General features: G+C 55.1%; 5 protein-coding genes across 5 annotated transcripts; 2 read left to right on the forward strand and 3 right to left on the reverse strand.

The window, feature by feature from the left end:
• Positions 1 to 266: 266 nt before the first annotated feature.
• BBK36DRAFT_1194998 (serine protease) lies at positions 267 to 1,628 on the reverse strand (the record flags this gene model as incomplete). Its single annotated transcript, XM_024896876.1, has 3 exons — positions 267 to 712; positions 774 to 1,164; positions 1,299 to 1,628. 3 exons carry the CDS (start codon positions 1,626 to 1,628, stop codon positions 267 to 269), a joined length of 1,167 nt encoding a protein of 388 aa, XP_024751462.1.
• A 598-nt stretch (positions 1,629 to 2,226) lies between these two features.
• BBK36DRAFT_1114937 (glycerol-3-phosphate dehydrogenase) lies at positions 2,227 to 4,295 on the reverse strand (the record flags this gene model as incomplete). The annotated part of the gene is made up of 2 exons (XM_024890078.1): positions 2,227 to 3,011; positions 3,068 to 4,295. 2 exons carry the CDS (start codon positions 4,293 to 4,295, stop codon positions 2,227 to 2,229), a joined length of 2,013 nt encoding a protein of 670 aa, XP_024751463.1.
• A 3,131-nt stretch (positions 4,296 to 7,426) lies between these two features.
• On the reverse strand, positions 7,427 to 8,540 carry BBK36DRAFT_1115377 (aquaporin; the record flags this gene model as incomplete). Its single annotated transcript, XM_024890125.1, has 3 exons — positions 7,427 to 7,603; positions 7,703 to 8,243; positions 8,311 to 8,540. 3 exons carry the CDS (start codon positions 8,538 to 8,540, stop codon positions 7,427 to 7,429), a joined length of 948 nt encoding a protein of 315 aa, XP_024751464.1.
• Positions 8,541 to 12,010: 3,470 nt separating this feature from the next.
• BBK36DRAFT_1167417 (glycerol kinase-like protein) lies at positions 12,011 to 13,715 on the forward strand (the record flags this gene model as incomplete). The annotated part of the gene is made up of 3 exons (XM_024895043.1): positions 12,011 to 12,141; positions 12,246 to 13,404; positions 13,464 to 13,715. 3 exons carry the CDS (start codon positions 12,011 to 12,013, stop codon positions 13,713 to 13,715), a joined length of 1,542 nt encoding a protein of 513 aa, XP_024751465.1.
• Positions 13,716 to 15,949: 2,234 nt separating this feature from the next.
• Positions 15,950 to 18,531, forward strand: BBK36DRAFT_1114604 (N-terminal binuclear Zn cluster-containing/DNA binding domain-containing protein; the record flags this gene model as incomplete). Its single annotated transcript, XM_024890050.1, has 4 exons — positions 15,950 to 16,098; positions 16,339 to 16,526; positions 16,692 to 18,207; positions 18,273 to 18,531. 4 exons carry the CDS (start codon positions 15,950 to 15,952, stop codon positions 18,529 to 18,531), a joined length of 2,112 nt encoding a protein of 703 aa, XP_024751466.1.
• Between the last annotated feature and the right edge of the window lie 42 nt (positions 18,532 to 18,573).

An 18,573-nucleotide genomic window follows, 5' to 3' on the forward strand; every position in this document is an offset into this window, starting at 1 on the left:
TCATATGATACGTCACACTGTCGCCTATATCGTTGCTACCCGGCAAGCTGTGAGATCTCACCTCAGACCTACAAAAAGCCCAGATAATAAACAATAGACAATGAACTAGGCCTTCGAAAGAGCTTGGCTCATCACCAACTATGCACAGCAACCAACAAAGTCTTAACAAAAGTATCTCTATTGATACCATGACAATGAGGCATATTTATACTACCTAGGTATCTACACACGACGCCCAATGACAACGAACAGACAAGAGCAAAGCATCATTTAACATTGTTGTGAACAATCAAATTCGGCGAGTCCGTCATCAAGTTGACCACTTTATCCTTCTTCCCGAGCTGCAATATCCGGTCCATCAGTTTCTTCGTCGAGTCGAAATCCTCCAACGCCATCAGGTACAGCGCCAGCCCGGCAACGTGAGGCGCCGCCATCGAAGTGCCCGAGAGCACGCGAGTGGCCCTGCTTGTACTGATATACGCCGACAGGATATCCTGTCCGGGAGCCAAAATGTTGACCTGGGGGCCAAAGTTGGAAAAGTTGGTCTCTTGCCAGTCCGAGTTGATGGCTCCCACTGTCAGCACCCTGTCTGCGGAGGCGGGCGAGAAGAACGTGGCTGGGATTCCCTCATTACCCGCAGCAACAACGGGGAGGATACCAATGTCGGAGATGTGGTTGACGGCCCTGTTTAGCGCTTCCGAATAGGGCCCTCCTATCTCGGCGTCAGCTCAGTCTACTTGTCACCGCTATACAAGTCATGGAGGGCTTCTCACCGAGAGACAGGTTAATGACAGAGCGGCTCTGGCGGCTCTTTGATCGAATATCATTGACTGCCCACTCAAGCCCCTCTAGCAGCGTCGACGTGGTCGCCTCGTCATCTAGAAACACCTTGACGCCGATAAGCTGCGTCTTCTTCGCCACGCCAAACGTCTTGCCGCCGATGATGCCGGCAACGTGGGTCCCGTGCCCGTTGATATCCGTCGGTTCCGTCTCGGGTGGATTGAACCCCATGGAGGCTCGGCCCTCAAAGTCGACGTGCTTGGTGTTGATGCCGGTATCCAGCACGTAGGCAAAGGTTCCCTCGCCCGCGCTCTTGTCGTAGCGGTAGAGGAATCCGTGAGGTTTCTTATTGGAGAGTGTCGCAAGGCCCCAGGGCGGCTTCTCCTGAGTCGCCACGTTGCCGTGGATGGTGAAGACCTTTTCCCTTTCGATGTAGTCGATCTGGCAACACCCCTCGGCGTTAGAGACGTCAAGCTCAGCACCACAGGGCAACAGCCTGCAACCTTCCATTGACTCACCACTGTGTCGTTCCAGATCTCTTTGATGGTGTCTCGATCGAGGACCGCAGAGTACGCCCGGTAGTCACCGATGGCATATGTCTTTCTGACGCCAGTGCCGCCTTCGAACGTGGTGTTCTTGTTTCGATATTGGACGGCGGAGACGCGCAGGAGATGCTTCTTCAAGTCCGTAGGCGACAGGTTGTTTTGAAGACCGACGACGTACTTGTCCTCATACTCGAGATCTGCAAGGCTCAAAATCGTATGGAACCGGGGATTGATCTCCGGTGAAGCCGTAGTATATGGCACGACTGCCATGAAGATGAGGGCCAAAAGCTTCACCCAGACCATCTTTGCTGCCCTTTGGACGTAGCTGTAGTTATACGCGTGGTGACGGTGGGAAGGGTGCCAAAGAAGAAATGCTTGTAAGAGACAAGAAAGGCGACTACTCCATCAAAACTTGATACTGAAGCCAACGGTGATTCTGGCGGAGAGCGTAGAGACTCCCGAGTCTGTGCTGCATATGAGATCTGGGCATGGCGACTATATGAAGCATATGCCATTGCAACTGCTTGTTTGCGGGCTCTTGTTTCCTTTCCTCCTCAAGAGCCGATGTACTTGCATCTGCCTCTTGACTCCTCCTTCCAAAGTACAGCGGGCTCTTATATGTCACCAGCTCATGCAACACTTTCATCGAGCAGGGATTACACAGGGAGCCAAAAGATCATGAATAACCGCTGATGCTACTGTATATAGCCGTAGTAATGACAAGCACTCTATAACTCCCATACCTTGTCTGTAATCCCAACCGCTTCTACCCTGTGTAACAAGTCTTTTGCATCCTTTCATTCCGATTTCAACTCCAGGTATCAGACGCCAGAAGATGAAAACAAAACCAACAATCCATCGAAAACCGTATGTACAAGAATCAATATCAGCCCAGGTGGCATTAAGCCAAAACGCCGTTGGCTTCAACCTTGCCCAGCTCCGACTCCTCGGTCGTGATAGCAACTCTAGGGTTTCGGCTTGGCAGAGCAGGCAGTGCTTCGACCTCCTTGCGCGTAATGTTCATCTTAGCCTCGTCCAGGCCCATTGATCTGAAGAATGCGATGGTCTGCTTCCATTCTTGCTGCTTTCGATCATTCGACCACTTGAGCTCATCGGCCATAACATCAATGACACGAGGCAGCGCACGCAAGGCATTCTCAACGTCTAGAAAAGCGAGGCGCATGCGGCGCGAGATGAGATCGGCGGCAGTGCAAGCGGCTTCGGACCGAGCGCCATGGCGGACTTCGGCCTCGATGAAGGGCAGCGAAGGGATCAGGCGAGTGGCGGCATTGGAAGCTGACAGAACAGCCCAAGCACGGTCACCATAGTTGTGTGCTAGGTGATGGGCAACGTCGGCATCAATGTGGTGAGCCTCCATGAGTTTAGAAGCCAGAGACGTCGAGTAACCGTGAGCTCCAATCAGAGGAACACGCTTGGTGATGCAGCGACCCGTGGTTTGAATACCGGGCAGGCCAGCACCGCTGATATCGGGCAGAGTCACCACAGAGGGCTTCAGATCAAATGTCTTGATGGCTTCGTCGACTGCGTCCTCGGCCATCTGGCGGTAGGTGGTCCATTTACCGCCGGCGCAGGTCAGGAGACCGGAAGGCGAGACGCTGACGAGGTGGTTGCGAACCAAGGACTCGGTGTTCTTGGCCTTGGGATCTCGGACAAGAGGTCGGATGCCTAAATCATGTTAGTCCAGGAAACTTCCGCCATTTTAAGGGGGGTATGTAGCTTACCTGACCAAGTAGCCAGAATGTCTTTCTGAGTCAGGTTCGAATCCGGTTTGAGAAGCTTGTTGACTTCCTTGAGAATAAAGTCCACATCCTCCTTTGGCGCAACCGGCTCCTGTTCAATTTCGCAAGGGTGATCCGTCGTACCAGCGACGGTGTAGCCCTGCCAGGGCAGTACAAAAACGACTCGCCCATCGGAAGTTCGCGCCTCGAGCAATCCCATGCCGTTCGGGCACACGCTGCCGGGGAGTACGACGTGGGCGCCGGAAGCGGGAGCAACGAGTTCCATGCGCGAAGGGTCGTCCATGCGCTCGATGGCATCGGTGAAGGGCCCGGTGGCATTGATGACGCCCTTGGCCCTCACGGTAAACTCCTTGTTGTCGCCGTTGGGCATAGTATCTCGGACAGTTGCGCCACGAATTCGCCCGTTTCCGTCCTTGTCCAAGCCCGTAACTTCAACGTGGTTCAGAACAGTAGCGCCGTAGAGCTGAGCAGTAAGAGCGAGAGAGACGTTCATTCGCGAATCGTTGTGCTGGCCGTCGTAGTAAACCAGGGCACCGATCAGGTTGTCCTGGCGCAACAGAGGGAAGTTGGCAATAGCCTTGCTTTTGCTCATGAAATAGGAGCCCTCAAGGCCCTGCGAGCCCGCGAGCAAGTCGTAGGCCTTTGTGCCAACCCACATGTAGGGAGCTTGCAACCAGTTGTTGAGGGGCAGCAAAATGGGAAGCGAATTGGAGAGGTGGGGCGAGATGGTCAGGAATGTCTTGCGCTCGTGTAGCGCCTCCATGACCAGCTGCAGCTGGGAGTAGTCCAGGTTCATGACGGCCTTTTCGAGATAGCGCACGCCGCCGTGCACCAGCTTGGTGCTCTTGGAACTGGTGCCCGCCGCGAAGTCGTCGCGATCAACAACGGCCACTTTGAGGCCTCGAGTCACGGCGTCGAGCGCAATTCCAGCGCCCGTCGCGCCCGCACCGATGACGATGAGGTCGTATTCGTCGAGATTCTCATTGTCTTTGCTGTGGCGCCGCAGCTCGGCCAGCTGCTGCAGCCGTGATGGAACGGCGGGGAACGAGGGCGGGATTATGCGGCCATTGCTGTCGCGCTTGACTTCCGCAATCGCCTTGTGAGTTGTGTGAGATATCCTGGTGTTGGCGTAGAGAGCGACGCCTCCAGCGCCTGCGACAACGCCGAGACCCAGCAGGGGCCGTCGGAGGCTTGAGAAGCCTCGAACCATGGCGATGAAGTTGTGAAGCAGCTGTTAGAAGAGAGGCGCAACAGAGGTGCAGACGGCAGTAATTCTTCCGGTGGTAGGGCCTGTTCCTTGCGCAAAATTGCGGTTGATGAGGATTTAGGAATCAAGATTATTGTTGGGGGCAAAGGCACTCTTAAACAATGTAGGAAGAGCGAATGTTTGCGGGGTCCGCAGGGCGCAGGAGAAGAATGAAGAGAGGCGAGTCCGCTGTGAAGCCAGAAGTGGAACGAAAAGAATCAGAAGATGGATTGTGCGTCAGATGAGGTGACTTCAATGATGCAACTGAGACTGAGCTCGGTGAATGACGGCCGACGGGACGTTGACGTGGGTCAACGAGAGTTGGCTTGATATGACGATCAGGTTGGGGTTCTTGGCACTGAATCGTGGAGCAAAAGGGGCGAGAGGGAGAAGACTGAGATAGGAGATGGGAAAGAGAAGAGAAGCAGGCTGGACAGAGTCGATATCAGAGGCTCCGTAGTCGTAAGACTGGTGCTTTTTTGGCCTTGTTGAACGAACAACCCGTGGCGTATTCTAGGTTTTTCGTGCGACTTCTCCACGTGGTGGCTTGTTGCGAGCGTCAAGGGATCAATTGCACTTGTCTCTCTTCCTAATTTCGGAGAATTAGGCGGTGCTCACAGTCAGAATCGCAAACTTGGGCCACATCACTGCCACATCTCTGTGATGTCACGCAGGAAGGCCTGCCGGATCAGCGACGCAAACCAGGCTCTGGCCCTGCGATCCCGATGCAGCCGGCTCGGAAGAGGTCCAGCTCGGTTTTCCTGAAACGGATCGAATCGTCAACTCCAGGCCAATCACGCGGCAGCCCGGCCTCCGGGATACGGCCAGCGCGGGTCTCTTCTCCAATCTTCTCCAAGCAGTGCGCGGATGGTTGACGCTCGGAGTGGAGCGGACGCTTGGATTCGGGGGCGACTCGGGGCTGACGATCCGAAATTTGAGAGCCACGCGCCCAGACTAGGGCCTTGAATGGACAGAGTCGATGACCAGCTCGGCTGTGGCGCGCGACAGGGGTCGCCTTGGGGGGCGCCATGGCTGAGGGGGTCGGGAATCGTTCGGTAGAGAATCCCCGAAGGCGACAGACGTTGAAGCTGTCACGACGGGCCAGAACCGATAGAGAAAGCCGTGATAGCGTCCCTCAGTCACCTGGTCTTGCGATTGGCGGAATGCAACTGCTCCGGAGCCTCGATGGGATGCACCATTTGAGGGATTGCATGCTTGGCGATTCGAGCGAGTGCATGGCAAATGCTAAAAGGAAGAGGCGACTCCTCGAAAACAATCGCCGATTTGCCTCTTCGCTCCTGCTGCCGCTCTGGTCACGTGCCGGTTTGGAGAAACACCAGCCACAACCAGCCACAAGTTAGTCAGCCAGCCACGGTTTGACGGCCGGTACCGGATAATCCTCCTCCACCTCAGCTTCAAACCATCGAGACTGACCAGGGCCGGGGTTCGTCCTCTTTATCCGCAAACCTCCAGGCTCAAAACGGACACACGCCTTTTCAGCTGCAAACGCACACCAGCTACATTCAGCTAATCAGCTGCCACGAGACCATCGAGCCGTCACTACGATTCAGCCGCTCACAATGTTAAGAGAAGGAAGCATCCTCATGCATCACCTCTCCTCCTTCAGCTTTAAGCTCCCCGCGCCCTCATGAGGGACGCATCATACACAGCACATTCTCTTACAACATGTCCATCCGACGATTCCTTCAACCTACCGTCCAATGACAGCTCTTCACTGCACCGGGATTTACGCGGCAGTAGCACCACCGTTTCGCTCACGATGTCTCCGTTTTCTCGCCAGTCCCCTAGCCGAGTACGGTCACAGACGCAGGGCGTGTGCATACGGTCGATAATACCTACTAGGTAGTATCGCCAACGCAACACAGAGGCACCTCCTAAAAACGAAAGAGGCCACAGACAGGAAGGAAAATCAGAAATCTCACTTCTCTTTCCGCGGCAGCCAGCTCCACACGGGCCAGGTGACCATCTCTGCCGCCTCTCTCGTCGTTTGATCCCCCTTGCTCGGAGAAGGCCGTGCAACACTTTGCTATGGTGTTGCTGGCCGAGCGCGGGATCTCACACCGCAAGGCTTGTGAGAGACGACAGAAATGAGAAGATGAGAATGTCTTGGCAAAGACGGCTGAAGGAGATATCGCTTAGAGACGCTCAGACCCGGTAGCTTGCCGGTAACGTTATTTGTCTTGCCAGAATCTCACGATAGTGGCAACGAGCCTCGCAGGAGGACGCGTACTTGCAGGCGGTGTCGATGCCGGTGACAGGACCCCGTGCTTTAGCATCAGGCAAGTGCCGGTTGGCTGAACACGCCGGTTCGCATTGGCCTCGCATTGAGCTGAGCTGAGGATCTCATGCACTCACTCAATTCATCTACATCACAGGCCATTGCAAGATGCAGGCAGGAGCCACGTCTCCCTCCCGCGTCAATCTGTAGGGTAATAGTACCATTCACTGGTACTATGCTCATCTCGTCTCCTGCCACCGCAGATTCATCAGGACCCCTTTCCCAGAAATTCTCCGAATCCTCATACCCTGCTGTCCATCACAACTCATCTACCTCAATCACTTGCCATCATGTTTCCAGCAGGCTGGTCACAGCTGTATGATTATATGCCCTTGTTGTTTTCAGGGTCTCCTTCAGGCATACACATATCCTTGTTCCGCTGTTTCTCCCCGTATCAATCACGAGGACAGGACAGACGCCTCATTGTCGATGCTCGGTATTCAATGTCGACATTGAAGGCACTTCTTTCCGAGTGTTCTGTTGGAATTAAAGAAAACATTACCTCTGATATTATTATCGCTCGCTAGATTATCCGTTGCTATACCAATGCCTACTTATACACCCAATCATAAACTCCGAGATTTCACAAAAGATTCGCAAACCAGTTCCCTCAAAACACATCGTCGACTTTTTGGTGTTCCGTCCCTTTTCCCCTTATTCATTGCTGGCCCACATCTTTCCCGATTATCCCTCCAATCATAATACATGTTGCTTTTTTCTTCTGGCTGTTCATTACCGAGGCAGTCCCCGTTCTGTTGTTATCTCAGGGTAACATTCCCCCAGCATCGACCAAGTTCTAGACCTTCGTCTCGATGGCGGACTGATGGGTGTTGGACCACACGCTCTTGCGGGGCCGCAGCAACCGCTGCAGTCCCAGCATTGGCGTGTTGATGGGGCTCTGGCCGGTGAAGATGAAGACGTCGTACAGGAACCCTCCAAACGCGCAGCCGAGGAACGGGGCAACCATAGGAATCTGCAGCACATAGTCAGCAGACGACACATCACGGGAACCATCATCACCGTCCAAGGGGTAGCGACAAAGGGGGAAGAAACGACGAGATACGATACATACCCAGAAATAGTATCCGCCTGCGGACCATACCTCATGGCCATATCCAATCATGAAGGAGACCAACCGGGGACCAAAGTCACGAGCCAGATTGATGGCATAGCCCGTCTCCCAGCCGAAGCAAGCACCGATGCCAAAGATGAGGAAGAACAGGCACAGCGGCATCAGGTTCCCAGCGCCAATGTTGTTCGGATCAGCGAGAGCGAAGATGCAGAACATGAGGATGCTGCTGGCGACGAACTCGGAGAAGAACATGCCAGTACGGGTCATGAAGGGCGCAGGGTACGTGCAGAAGACGCCGGCGGTGGCGGTAGGCCCGGTCACGGTCCGGATCCCGGGGCCCCCCTCGAAGGCGTCAAAGGCCGACTTGTAGTTGCCATAGACGATGGCGGCGCCGGCCATGGCTCCGAGGAGCTGGGCCAGGGCGTACACGGGCAGCTTGCGCCAGGGGTGGCCGCGGTACAGGCAGTTGGCCAAGGTCACGGCAGGGTTGAGGTGACCGCCGGATTTGCCGCCGACATAGACGCCCAGCATGACGGCGATGCTGTTGTGCTGTTAGCCGGACGACGCTCTCTTTCTCTTGAGAATACAGATGACCGCGGACAACTCACCCCCATCCCCACGAGATGCTTTGGTAGTCACCCTTGGTGCCACCACTCAGCACAACCTGCGCAACGACACCATCACCAAACAGGATCAATATCATGGTCCCTAGGAACTCTGAAAAGAAGTCCTGGCAGTAGCCCCGGATCTTGCTCCAAGCCAACTGCTCCTCTTCCTCCTCCAAGGAATGCGACAGAAAGATTGCTCTCTCTGCGTCATTGAAAGTTGGGTTTCCCATGTTGGGGTGGTGAATGGGAATAGGAACCGACTTGTCGATGGAGAACTCTGATGCCTCTGCAGACTCGGACATTTGTGAATGACTTTCAACGTCAAGACTATGTGTGTACTTGTTGAAGATATGGAAAAGTGTCTTCTGGTCACAGCGAGAGAAAAGCAGGAAAGAAATGTCCAAGTCTGGCATCAAAGGAAGATGGGAGGGTGGGAAGTGGTGGTGAAATTATAGTTCTCTTACCCCCTCACTTTGGGGTGCTGCAGCGGCAGCCAGGCCGGCCTTCACGATATCAACCTCCCTTTCCGACGCCTGGCAAAAGTCGAAAAGAAGATTACTATTGCCGTGGGGCTAGGTACGGAGCTACCAATCACGCCCTACGAGCATGCACAGATTCTAAGGCTGGCTGGGATGAAAACAGCAGACAAGCGACGACCACAAGATCGGACAAGTTGGCGGTGCTGCAGACGCACGACGAGATGAAGGCGAGTGGGAAGGGGGAGGGGTGTATGTCCGCAAGATGGCCAGACTATCCGCGCAAGCTGACGGGTCTGAAGAGACTGTCGAACAGAAATGGAAGACAGATCTGGTCGAAGCAAACAAGGGTTTGCCTGCCTCTGCTGCGTTGTGGACCTGGAGCAGCAATCGAGAACACGTTCTTCCCCGCCTTCGAATACGGGGGTCGATGAGACGGGATGGCCTGGAGACCAACACGACGAGAAATGAAATACGCAAAGAGAGAGAATTAGTTACGAAGGAGCACTAAAGGGAAGAACAAGAACCAATGACTCGAAGCTCAGGTGATGCCAAGGGCCAATTCACGTTGGTCGGCACGGACGACGGGAACTGAAGAATCGAACGATGATGGATGAGATTACCGAAAAGCTGGCTGTGCTTCGGGTTGCGAAGGCGCGGTGCTCGGGCTCATTATCTCTTAGACGACACATGCACTCGGCGGCTTACACCGAAACATTTCATGCCACCCCGGCTATGCAATTGCTAGTACCGCTCATGCTGCTGCTGTGCTACTACTAGTACGCATAGCAGCGAACTGTCCCACGAACGAAGGCTGGCAGACAACCAACGGGCCATGGCCGAGGTCCAGCTTCGCACACGCACACACGGAGGCATCTTGTGTCCGTGGGAGGGCATCGAAAATGCATGCGCATACGCACCCCTCCCCCTCCCTGGCTAAACGGAACTATCGTGGCGACGGCTAGGACCCTGGTGAGACTTCTCTCGTGGGATTGCCGGCCGCCGCCGGACGTGGCCGGCTGCAAAAGTCGTCTTAGCGCAGAGTACAAGTAGCGGAGTGAGAAAGCAGCAGCCTCTTGTCTCTGTCACAAAAGGAGCACGATCTGGCGGTGCGCGGCAGGCGAAAAGGGGGAGGGGGAGAGAACACAAGAACTGGCAGCAGACGAAGAGAGCAACGATGCTTCTTTTTATCTTTAAAGTCACACGAACCGCACCCAGAAGAACGATTCCCTCTCAGGCAACAGATCAGCACAATCAAACATTAAGCTTCTGGGTCCTGTACATACAAGTACCCGTACGCTGGAAGCAGCCCTAGTTGCGCCAAGCCATGCTCGATGCAAGGATGGGAAGCGGCGTTGCATCTCCATAACGAGGAGAAAAAAGAGGGCATGCCGTGTGTGTCTCGTTCTGCACAAGTGCGAAGCATCAAACGGTTGCCTTAGTGCGAGGGCATGCCCGGCATCCCGTCGTCGCCGGCTTCCACCGGAGAGAGACGAGCCGCGCCTGTCAAATCTCTGCCCGTCTCGTGGCCCTTTCTTTCCCCCCTTTCCCACCCCCTCTCTTCTCTTTACCGTTACGATATCCATTAGTCAAAAAACGCGACTCTCCCATATGAGACACGGGCGCTTATCCGGATCCCTGGCCGGGTGTGCGAACCTTGCAGATTTCGGCTCAGCCACATTCGGTATTGCAATCCCAAGCTGCAGCCCCCACCCCTCGCTATTCTTTCCGATCAAGATCGCGGCCATGCTTGGGGGGAGGGGATTTCCCGAGCGGTAGCGGCTGTTCTAGCTGCGTTCCAGAGCCACTCGGGGCGAGAAGAGGCAAGCAGAGCTGATGAGGCTAGCAGCAGAAGAGGGCCCTGAGCTTTCGAGTATGGCGAGCTGCGTTAGTTAGGTCGGGGCGGCAGAGGCCGAGGGGCTGCCTTTAGGATGGAGGTGATTGTGGGCATTTGCTGTGTCCTCTCTTGCATCTTGCATCGTGACCCCGGATCTGAGCTCGGGATGCTGATGCCCGAAACGGAGGAGGCCCCTTGTAAACAGTCTCTGCTTGTCACGCTGCGCGGGGGGGGAAATTGGGGTTGGCTTCAAATTGTTTGCTAGTTTCGTAGTACGGAGGATCGTGATTAAACTCCAAGCTCCAGTTTCGATGGCTGTAAGCCACAAGCAGCCCAACCTGAACGGGGGAAGCCGAGGCAGACAACCGAGTAAGTCGCAGTCACACGTTCTAGCTGCCCGTGGGGAAGTAAGCAAGCCGTAACCGCAGCCCAGGCTCTCCCCCTTAACAAATTGCGAACACATGAACAATACTACCACGCTCAGTAGGTAGGTAGCAATCGCGATCTGTCCCTCCGTAATCGTAAGCCTTGGTCGGATCCAGTAAGTAGTACTCGTAATGCCCCTCGGTATAGCGTTCCGTAATAACACCCCCAAACTCTCGGTGCCCCCAATTCGTCTTTTTTCTCCACCGGTTCGGAACCCTCCCAATCGTTGGGAGAATAGGTAGTAAGAGGACTCGCAGGCTCGGTCTCTCTCTCTCTCGCACACCAACCCAGTCCCATGTCATGTCTTCCCCCTTAGCGCCCTCAATCTCAGTTTCTCGCCCCCTCGTGACCGTTTCCGCCTCCACAATCTGGGGAGCCTGGAATTAGAACTGTGGGACTGAGGGGTAGATCCCACGCGTCCCGTTAGCGGTGCTTAAGCGCCGTGCGAGAAGAGGGTGCGAGCCGGAGTCGATGTCGAAATACTGATGTCCTTCCTGGAACCCAATTACTCCGGGGGGCGACTAATGGGCCAGCAAACTAGCAAAACGAGGCACGCACTAATGCCGCCCGCGGATGATGCTGCTTGTTGCTTGTGCCAGGGCAGCCAATCTGCTTGGGGGCAACATAAAGGGCCGCTCATCGGCCGACCTCAGCCACGCTCCTCGTAACACACCTGCCCTGTCTCTTCGCTTTTTTATACAACAACATCTCCCCTTCTCCTTTCTTCTTCATCATCTCAGCATTGCATTGCCAGCTCTGTTGTTGTCAGTTTCATGAAATAAGACTCCCGTGTCTCCTTTCTTCCCTCTTCTCACTTCTTCTTTTTTTCCTCCCACAACTCACAAGACCCACACCCTCCTCTCCACCTTGGCTTCCGCACACACAATCACACCTTTGTTGAATGCTGTCCTCGTTGTCAAACAGATTCAAATCCAGAAGAGCATCTCGAAGTTCCAAGACCATGATTCGACCCACCTTCGTTGGTGCCATAGACCAGGGCACCACCAGCTCTCGGTTCCTCATCTTCAACCAGAAGGGTGACATGGTCGCAACACATCAGCTAGAGTTTCCGCAGCACTATCCGCATTCTGGGTACGTTGTCGATCCCATGATGTCACATCCAGTTTGATGTCATTTGAAATTCTCAACGCCACGGAAACTAGAAAACAAGAAAACTGAACTGACATCATTTGCAGTTGGCATGAGCAGGACCCTGAAGTTCTCGTTTCGTCAGTAGAGACTTGCATAAACGGGGCTGTCGAGGAGTTTGAGAACGCGGGTCACACCCGCGAGCAGATTGTCGCCGTGGGCATCACCAACCAGCGCGAGACCACCGTTGTCTGGGATAAGACGACGGGCAAGGCGCTGCATAATGCTGTTGTCTGGACCGATGCTCGGTCACAAGAGCTGGTCCGCAAGCTGAAGCACCGCATCGGCTCCGGCGAGCTCATCAGCCGCTGTGGCATCCCTCTTTCCACATATCCCTCCGCCAGCAAGCTGCTGTGGCTCCTTGAAAATGCACCCGCGGTTAAGGAGGCCTATGAGGCTGGAACTCTGGCATTCGGCACAGTCGATTCTTGGCTCGTATACAAGCTGAACGGCGGCCCAGCCCGCAACATCCACGTCACAGATCCCTCCAACGCCTCACGGACAATGTTCATGAACATTGAGACCCTTGAGTACGACGATGATCTCCTCGACTGGTTCCGCATCGATCGCAAGAAGGTCACGCTTCCCAAGATCGTTAGCTCCTCCCATCCTCAGGCGTACGGCTCGCTCACCTTCACTGCTCTCAAGGGCGCCAGAATCACCGGCTGCTTGGGCGACCAGTCTGCCGCCCTGGTTGGCCAGAAGGGGTTCACCGCTGGCCTTGCCAAGAACACCTATGGCACTGGATGCTTCTTGCTGTACAATGTAGGCCCTAAGCCCGTCATTTCAAAACACGGTCTTATGACTACCGTTGCCTTTGACTTTGGCGAGGGTAAGCGGATGTATGCTCTCGAGGGCAGCATCGCCACCGCCGGATCCAGCGTCACATTTCTGGTAGAAAACTTTGGCTTCATCGAGTCGCCATCCAAGCTGAGTGCCCTCGCCGAGGAGGTTGAGGACAGCGGAGGCTGCACTTTCGTCACTGCATTCAGTGGTCTCTTTGCCCCCTACTGGATTGATGATGCTCGGGGAACCATCTTTGGCATCACTGCCTACACCAAGCGCGGCCACATTGCCCGTGCCACCCTCGAGGCCACATGCTTCCAGACGCAAGCCATTCTGAAAGCCATGGAGAAGGACAGTGGAGCGCCGCTCACGGAGCTTCGCGTGGATGGTGGCATGTGCGCCTCCGATTTGATTATGCAGGTTCGTGTGCAACTGCACTCTCCGAAACTTGATCTTCCAAGACTGACCATCCATCATAGACACAATCAGATTTCATTGGCTTCCCTGTCAACAGACCCGGAATGCGTGAAACAACGGCGCTTGGTGCTGCCATGGCCGCAGGGTTCGCAGTGGGTGTCTGGAAGAGCTTTGAGGACCTCAAGGACGTGAACAACGAGGGCCGCACCATCTTCCGGCCCCAAATTTCAGAAAAGGAGGCGCGCAAGCGGTTCGCACGATGGGAGAAGGCGGTCGATATGAGTAGAGGATGGTTGAACGAGGCCGAGGTGTAATGTACTAGTATACGATTTACTCATGAAGAGCATGTAATGATTTTTGTCAGTTTAGAAACCAATAATATGCATCAGCGGTTTACCTCTCCCTTGTCTAGACTCTGAATCTGCAGACTCATCGGCCCAGCAAGGACGCAGACACACGCATGCATGCACGATCTGCCTCATGGCCACGATATACACGTGCTCCGCCGCGTCCTACATTGCAATGCTCCTGGGGAAGAGCCCGGTAGCTGAAGGTATTGCGGTGGCACGAATCACACCACCCATGCCGCTCGACTTTCCAATCTAACGTCTCAATGCAAGCGCCGTGACTTGAGGTATTGCCAGTCTCACATAGGTCGTCGCGTAGCCTGCATATGTGCCCGTGAGAACTAAAGTTGGCCCATGATATCGCATCTCAAGGGCCTTGGAAGCATGTCCGGAAGCCCACCGAGGCGTGTAGTATTCTCCATCTTCCATGTTCGCGCACCCTGTCGAGTTCCCACCATATAAGGCTTCGGGGTTGTATTACCGGACTCGTTGATCAGCCATGCAGTGTCTCGGTTTCCAAAAGACCGAGCGTGTGTGGAGACGACGAGCGGATCGCCAAGAAGGCTTATTATTGACTGACACTCCGTTTCATTCGGCATCGCCAAGACAGCATAACGGTAGCGATGGGCGCTAATCGAGTTCGTGGCAGCTGGTCACGCTCATGGAGGGTGTTTTCTTCGCCAACCCAAGTAGCATCGGATGATCCTTTTCCTTGTCTGGAGAGCAAAGACTTCAAAGGCCCACGAGCTTATGTGCGTCAGTCGCTTGACAACCCCGGCCACTAGAAGATACAAATGGAACGACTGGAGAAGTTTGGGGCCGCTCAGATAAGCTTTTGTCTTCTCCGCATTCATGTCGACGACCGTGTCTCGCCTTTGGTTACCAACATGTCGGTGCTTGGTGTATCCAGATGTAGGTATCCAGATATGGACTCGATTTGCAGCGGTTGAACGGCACCCCTGCAGGAGCGGGGGCAGTCGGTAGTCCGTGAAATCTTCACCAAGGCCTCGATTCTTCGTTAGCCCAAATCACATCTCCTAGCTTCCGACGAGCTCCAACGGAGGAGCAATACGAGAACGGCTAGTGAAGCTCTCGTGGTGGTGGCCCTCGACAAGCGTTCTGCTGACAAGGGTCTTCCAACACCGCAGCACTAGGCGCAAATGCGGTCTCGGAACTTGAGGTAATCCCCGGTTTGGAGAAGCTGCGGACGCATGAGGAGCGAGAGGGTGTATGCCGATGCTTTGCGATTGGGAGGCAAATCGGGTCTGGATGTCTCTCGCGATGCCCGCTCGGTGCGTCAAGGCGGCTCTTGGCAAGACAGCATGATCGGAACGCCAATTGAAACTGTTTGGCGATGATTCGGTTGAGCCTGATGGAGATTGATTGATTAGATGGTGGGCGAAAAAATGAAGCCGGCAAGTGGCGTAGGCTAGAAGGGTGACAGACACTAGAAGACAGACACGCCCTCACCACATGCAGCCTGCGGAGTTTTTGCATGAAGCCGCGGCATCTTGATCTCAAACCACTCCCCACACGAGACAGGCCAAGGATCGAGGGGAGGGGAAAGAAAGAGGCCAATTGAGGCAGATTCGGCATCCTCGCGAGTCCGGCAGCGAATTCACGGGATGGGCTGATGGCTAAACGGGAGAAGCAAGACGATGGAGATGGCAAGCCTCTATTCTGACTAGAGCCTCCATGATGGAATTCAATAGCCCGCCCAGCCAAACAGGGCCCGTCCCTGCCCGTAAACGGCCTGTAAGGCAGAAGCGGATAGCCCCCAAAGGGCCTGTAGCTGGCGCCTAGAGCTGCCCGCTATGCCCTGTAACTGAGCCGCTACAGCGCCGCTAGGGGCCATCATCAGCACATGCAGAGCCCTGGGCTGCCGTATTCCCGGCGTCTTCCACGGTGGATCGGATTGGATGGCTCACGGCCGTTACTAATGAGGAAAATGGACGGCCAATAACGGGCAACAATCCCCCACCTCCACGCCCAGCCGACCCCGAGCCTTGCAGAACAAAACCACCATGAGACTCGCCGTGAGTCGGGGCCAGGAATGACGAGATACTGCCCGCAGCGTCTCCCCATCGGCGTCGACTCTCTGCATGTGCGATAAGGGGACGAGGACGCAGCTCCGACCCAGCCAGGGGACGCCCTTAAGCGCAGCACATGGAACCATGCAGCACGCGCCGCTCTCGCTGTCCATGCCCGAGGACGACGCAAACTCGGCATCGAGCCACGACGACGGCTCCAGCGCTGACGAAACCACGCCTGCCGTTGCCTCGTCGTCGCAGAACGGCGATACGCAGGTGGCCGGCAAGAAGCGCAAGCGGACCAAGTATCAGAAGACGTCGTATGTGTTGATCTGTCCTCTCCTCTACCGACCTTATCTCCTGTGTCATCTATCCTATCCTATCTCTCCACGTCTCATCTCCGGCATCGTCCTTCTATTTCGAGGCTTCTACTCGTCATATTATCTCATCTCACTTCTTGTCATCCACATCATGGCTTCCCATAATGAGTGATTGTGACTACTTATCATTCGATCTGCGTATCAGAACAGCCTCGCTGACCCTCTCGTCTCTCTTTCTAGCTGCGAGCTCTGTAAGGCGCGCAAGGTCAAGTGTGACCGCGCCGAGCCCGCATGTTCATGGTGCGCGCGACACAACCGGACCTGCGTCTATCTTGAGAGGCAGAAACCGGGCAGCCGCATCGGCTTCAGCCTAGAGCTCGAGGCCAAGGTCAACCGCATCGATGCGTTGCTGCAGAGCTTGGGGCGCCGTGTCGAAGAGCACATCGCCAACGATCATGTATCTGGCTCACAGACTCAGGGCCTCTCGCCGGCTCTCAGCAGCCACTTGCCATCTCCAGCCGATGCATTTCATCAAGACGGGGCGAGGCTTGCTCCGCTGGGAGCTGCGCGGAGCACTCCTACTCTGAGGCCAGGCCTTGTAAGCCCAGCATGGGAGGCGAATGGCGTCGACAACTACCACGATGCCCGAATGCCACCTCTTGCCAATTCCAACTCACCCGTGATGAACAACTCCTATGCGCAGACTTATCCGTCCTCCACCTTTTCAACCTCTCGAAGGGGCCCCTCGTCCATATCCGCCGTCAACGACTTCCCCCCTCACGACATCGTATACACCATCGTCGATCTCTACTTCAAACACTGCAACCCCTGGTGTCCCATCTTGGACCGCAAAACCACATTCGGCCTCTTCTTTGGGTCGACTTCTCTCAACGAGCCAGACCGTGTGCTTTTGCATGCCATCGTGGCCACAACCTTGAGGTTCCTCAAAGACCCTCGGCTGACTCCTGAGATGAGACTCCATCATCATGCGGTATCGAAACGAATCGTGCAGATGTATACAATGGAAAACGTGAGCGTCCCCGCGCTCAGGGCCTTGATCATACTCAGCTTGGATGAACTAGGCACCTCGAACGGCCCCAAGGGCTGGAATCTTCTCGCGCTTCTGGCACAAAACGTCAAACAGCTCGGGTTGTGCGAAGAAAGCAGCGTCTACCTGTCCGTCGAGACTGACAGTCTACCGCACACGGGATCGATACGAAGAGTCACTGCCGGACGGCCGGACTCGTGGATCGAGGATGAAGGGCGGCGGCGGATGTGCTGGATGGTGTATCTGCTTGACCGGTACGCAACGATAGCCACCACGACGTTTGATTTCATGCTGGAAGATAGAAAGATGCAGAGGGTCCTTCCGAGCTCCTATGATCTTTTCTCCAGGAATGTTCCCGTCGAGACGCGGTCCTGGATATCGACATCCCAGCCGTACGGCACGACTGGATATGCAACCAATAAGCCGGAAAATCTGGGTAGCTTTTCTTACCACTGCGAGATACTGAGGATACTCAGCAAAGTGCACGATTTCCTCAAGACGCCCGTCGACATCACGTCTTCGGCCGATGTGGCCAACTGGCGAAACACGTACCGATCATTGGACAGCGCACTTGACGGCTGGCTGAGGAGCCTGCCCAGCGACTACAGCAAGATCTCTGCGCTCTGCCACTCTGATCCGGGGAGCCGAGTGGCAAACTGGTTCATGTTGCACGGCGCCTACGTTACGTCTGTTGTGCGACTGCACTCCTCAGCGGCGTATCCGACCGTCAGGTCGCACCTGTTCGTCCCGTCGTATTACGCCATGCAGCGGTGCTTGTCCGCCGTTCAGAGCCTGGCAGACATTGCCCGAGATGTATTTGAAGCAAGTGGTCTAGATAATCTCGGGCCTCCCTTCATCTTTGGTCTCTGGGTTGCCGCAAGGCTGTTGCTGGTTCATGCAGCCTCTATAGGCTGCCCTGTCGACCCCAAGATTGAGTTCTTCATCGAGATACTCGGCCATATTGGGCAGTTCTGGGAGGTTGCGAATAACTATGCCAAAATCCTTTCCAGAGCTGTCCAGAGAGGGCGGCAGGGAGACATGAACTTTACAGCCATGCGAAGGTGAGCCTACTTATGATTGCACCAGCCTGTTTGTGCCGACCCATGTACTTACGAATGGCCAACAGGAGCGCACATGATCTCGCAACTTTGACGTCGTCGACAAGACAATCGGGCTCGGAGCCGACGTCAACGCAAGTGACTTCCCTAAGCGAACTCGACAACATTGACATATTTGACTTCTTCAACTGCCCCAAATTACTTGAGCCAAGGACGGCGAATGGTCAATCATGGCAGACTCAGGGCGTGAATGGGTTGACGGGGGAGTCGATGAGGATGCCGGATCCAGAGTCGGATTGGTTGGGATACAATTCGCAGTATCAATAACTAGCTAGGCTAGGGGTGGCATTGAAGATTCTGATTTGGCGT

Source organism: Trichoderma citrinoviride (assembly GCF_003025115.1).
Source record: "Trichoderma citrinoviride strain TUCIM 6016 unplaced genomic scaffold BBK36scaffold_4, whole genome shotgun sequence".
Lineage (NCBI taxonomy): Eukaryota > Fungi > Ascomycota > Sordariomycetes > Hypocreales > Hypocreaceae > Trichoderma > Trichoderma citrinoviride.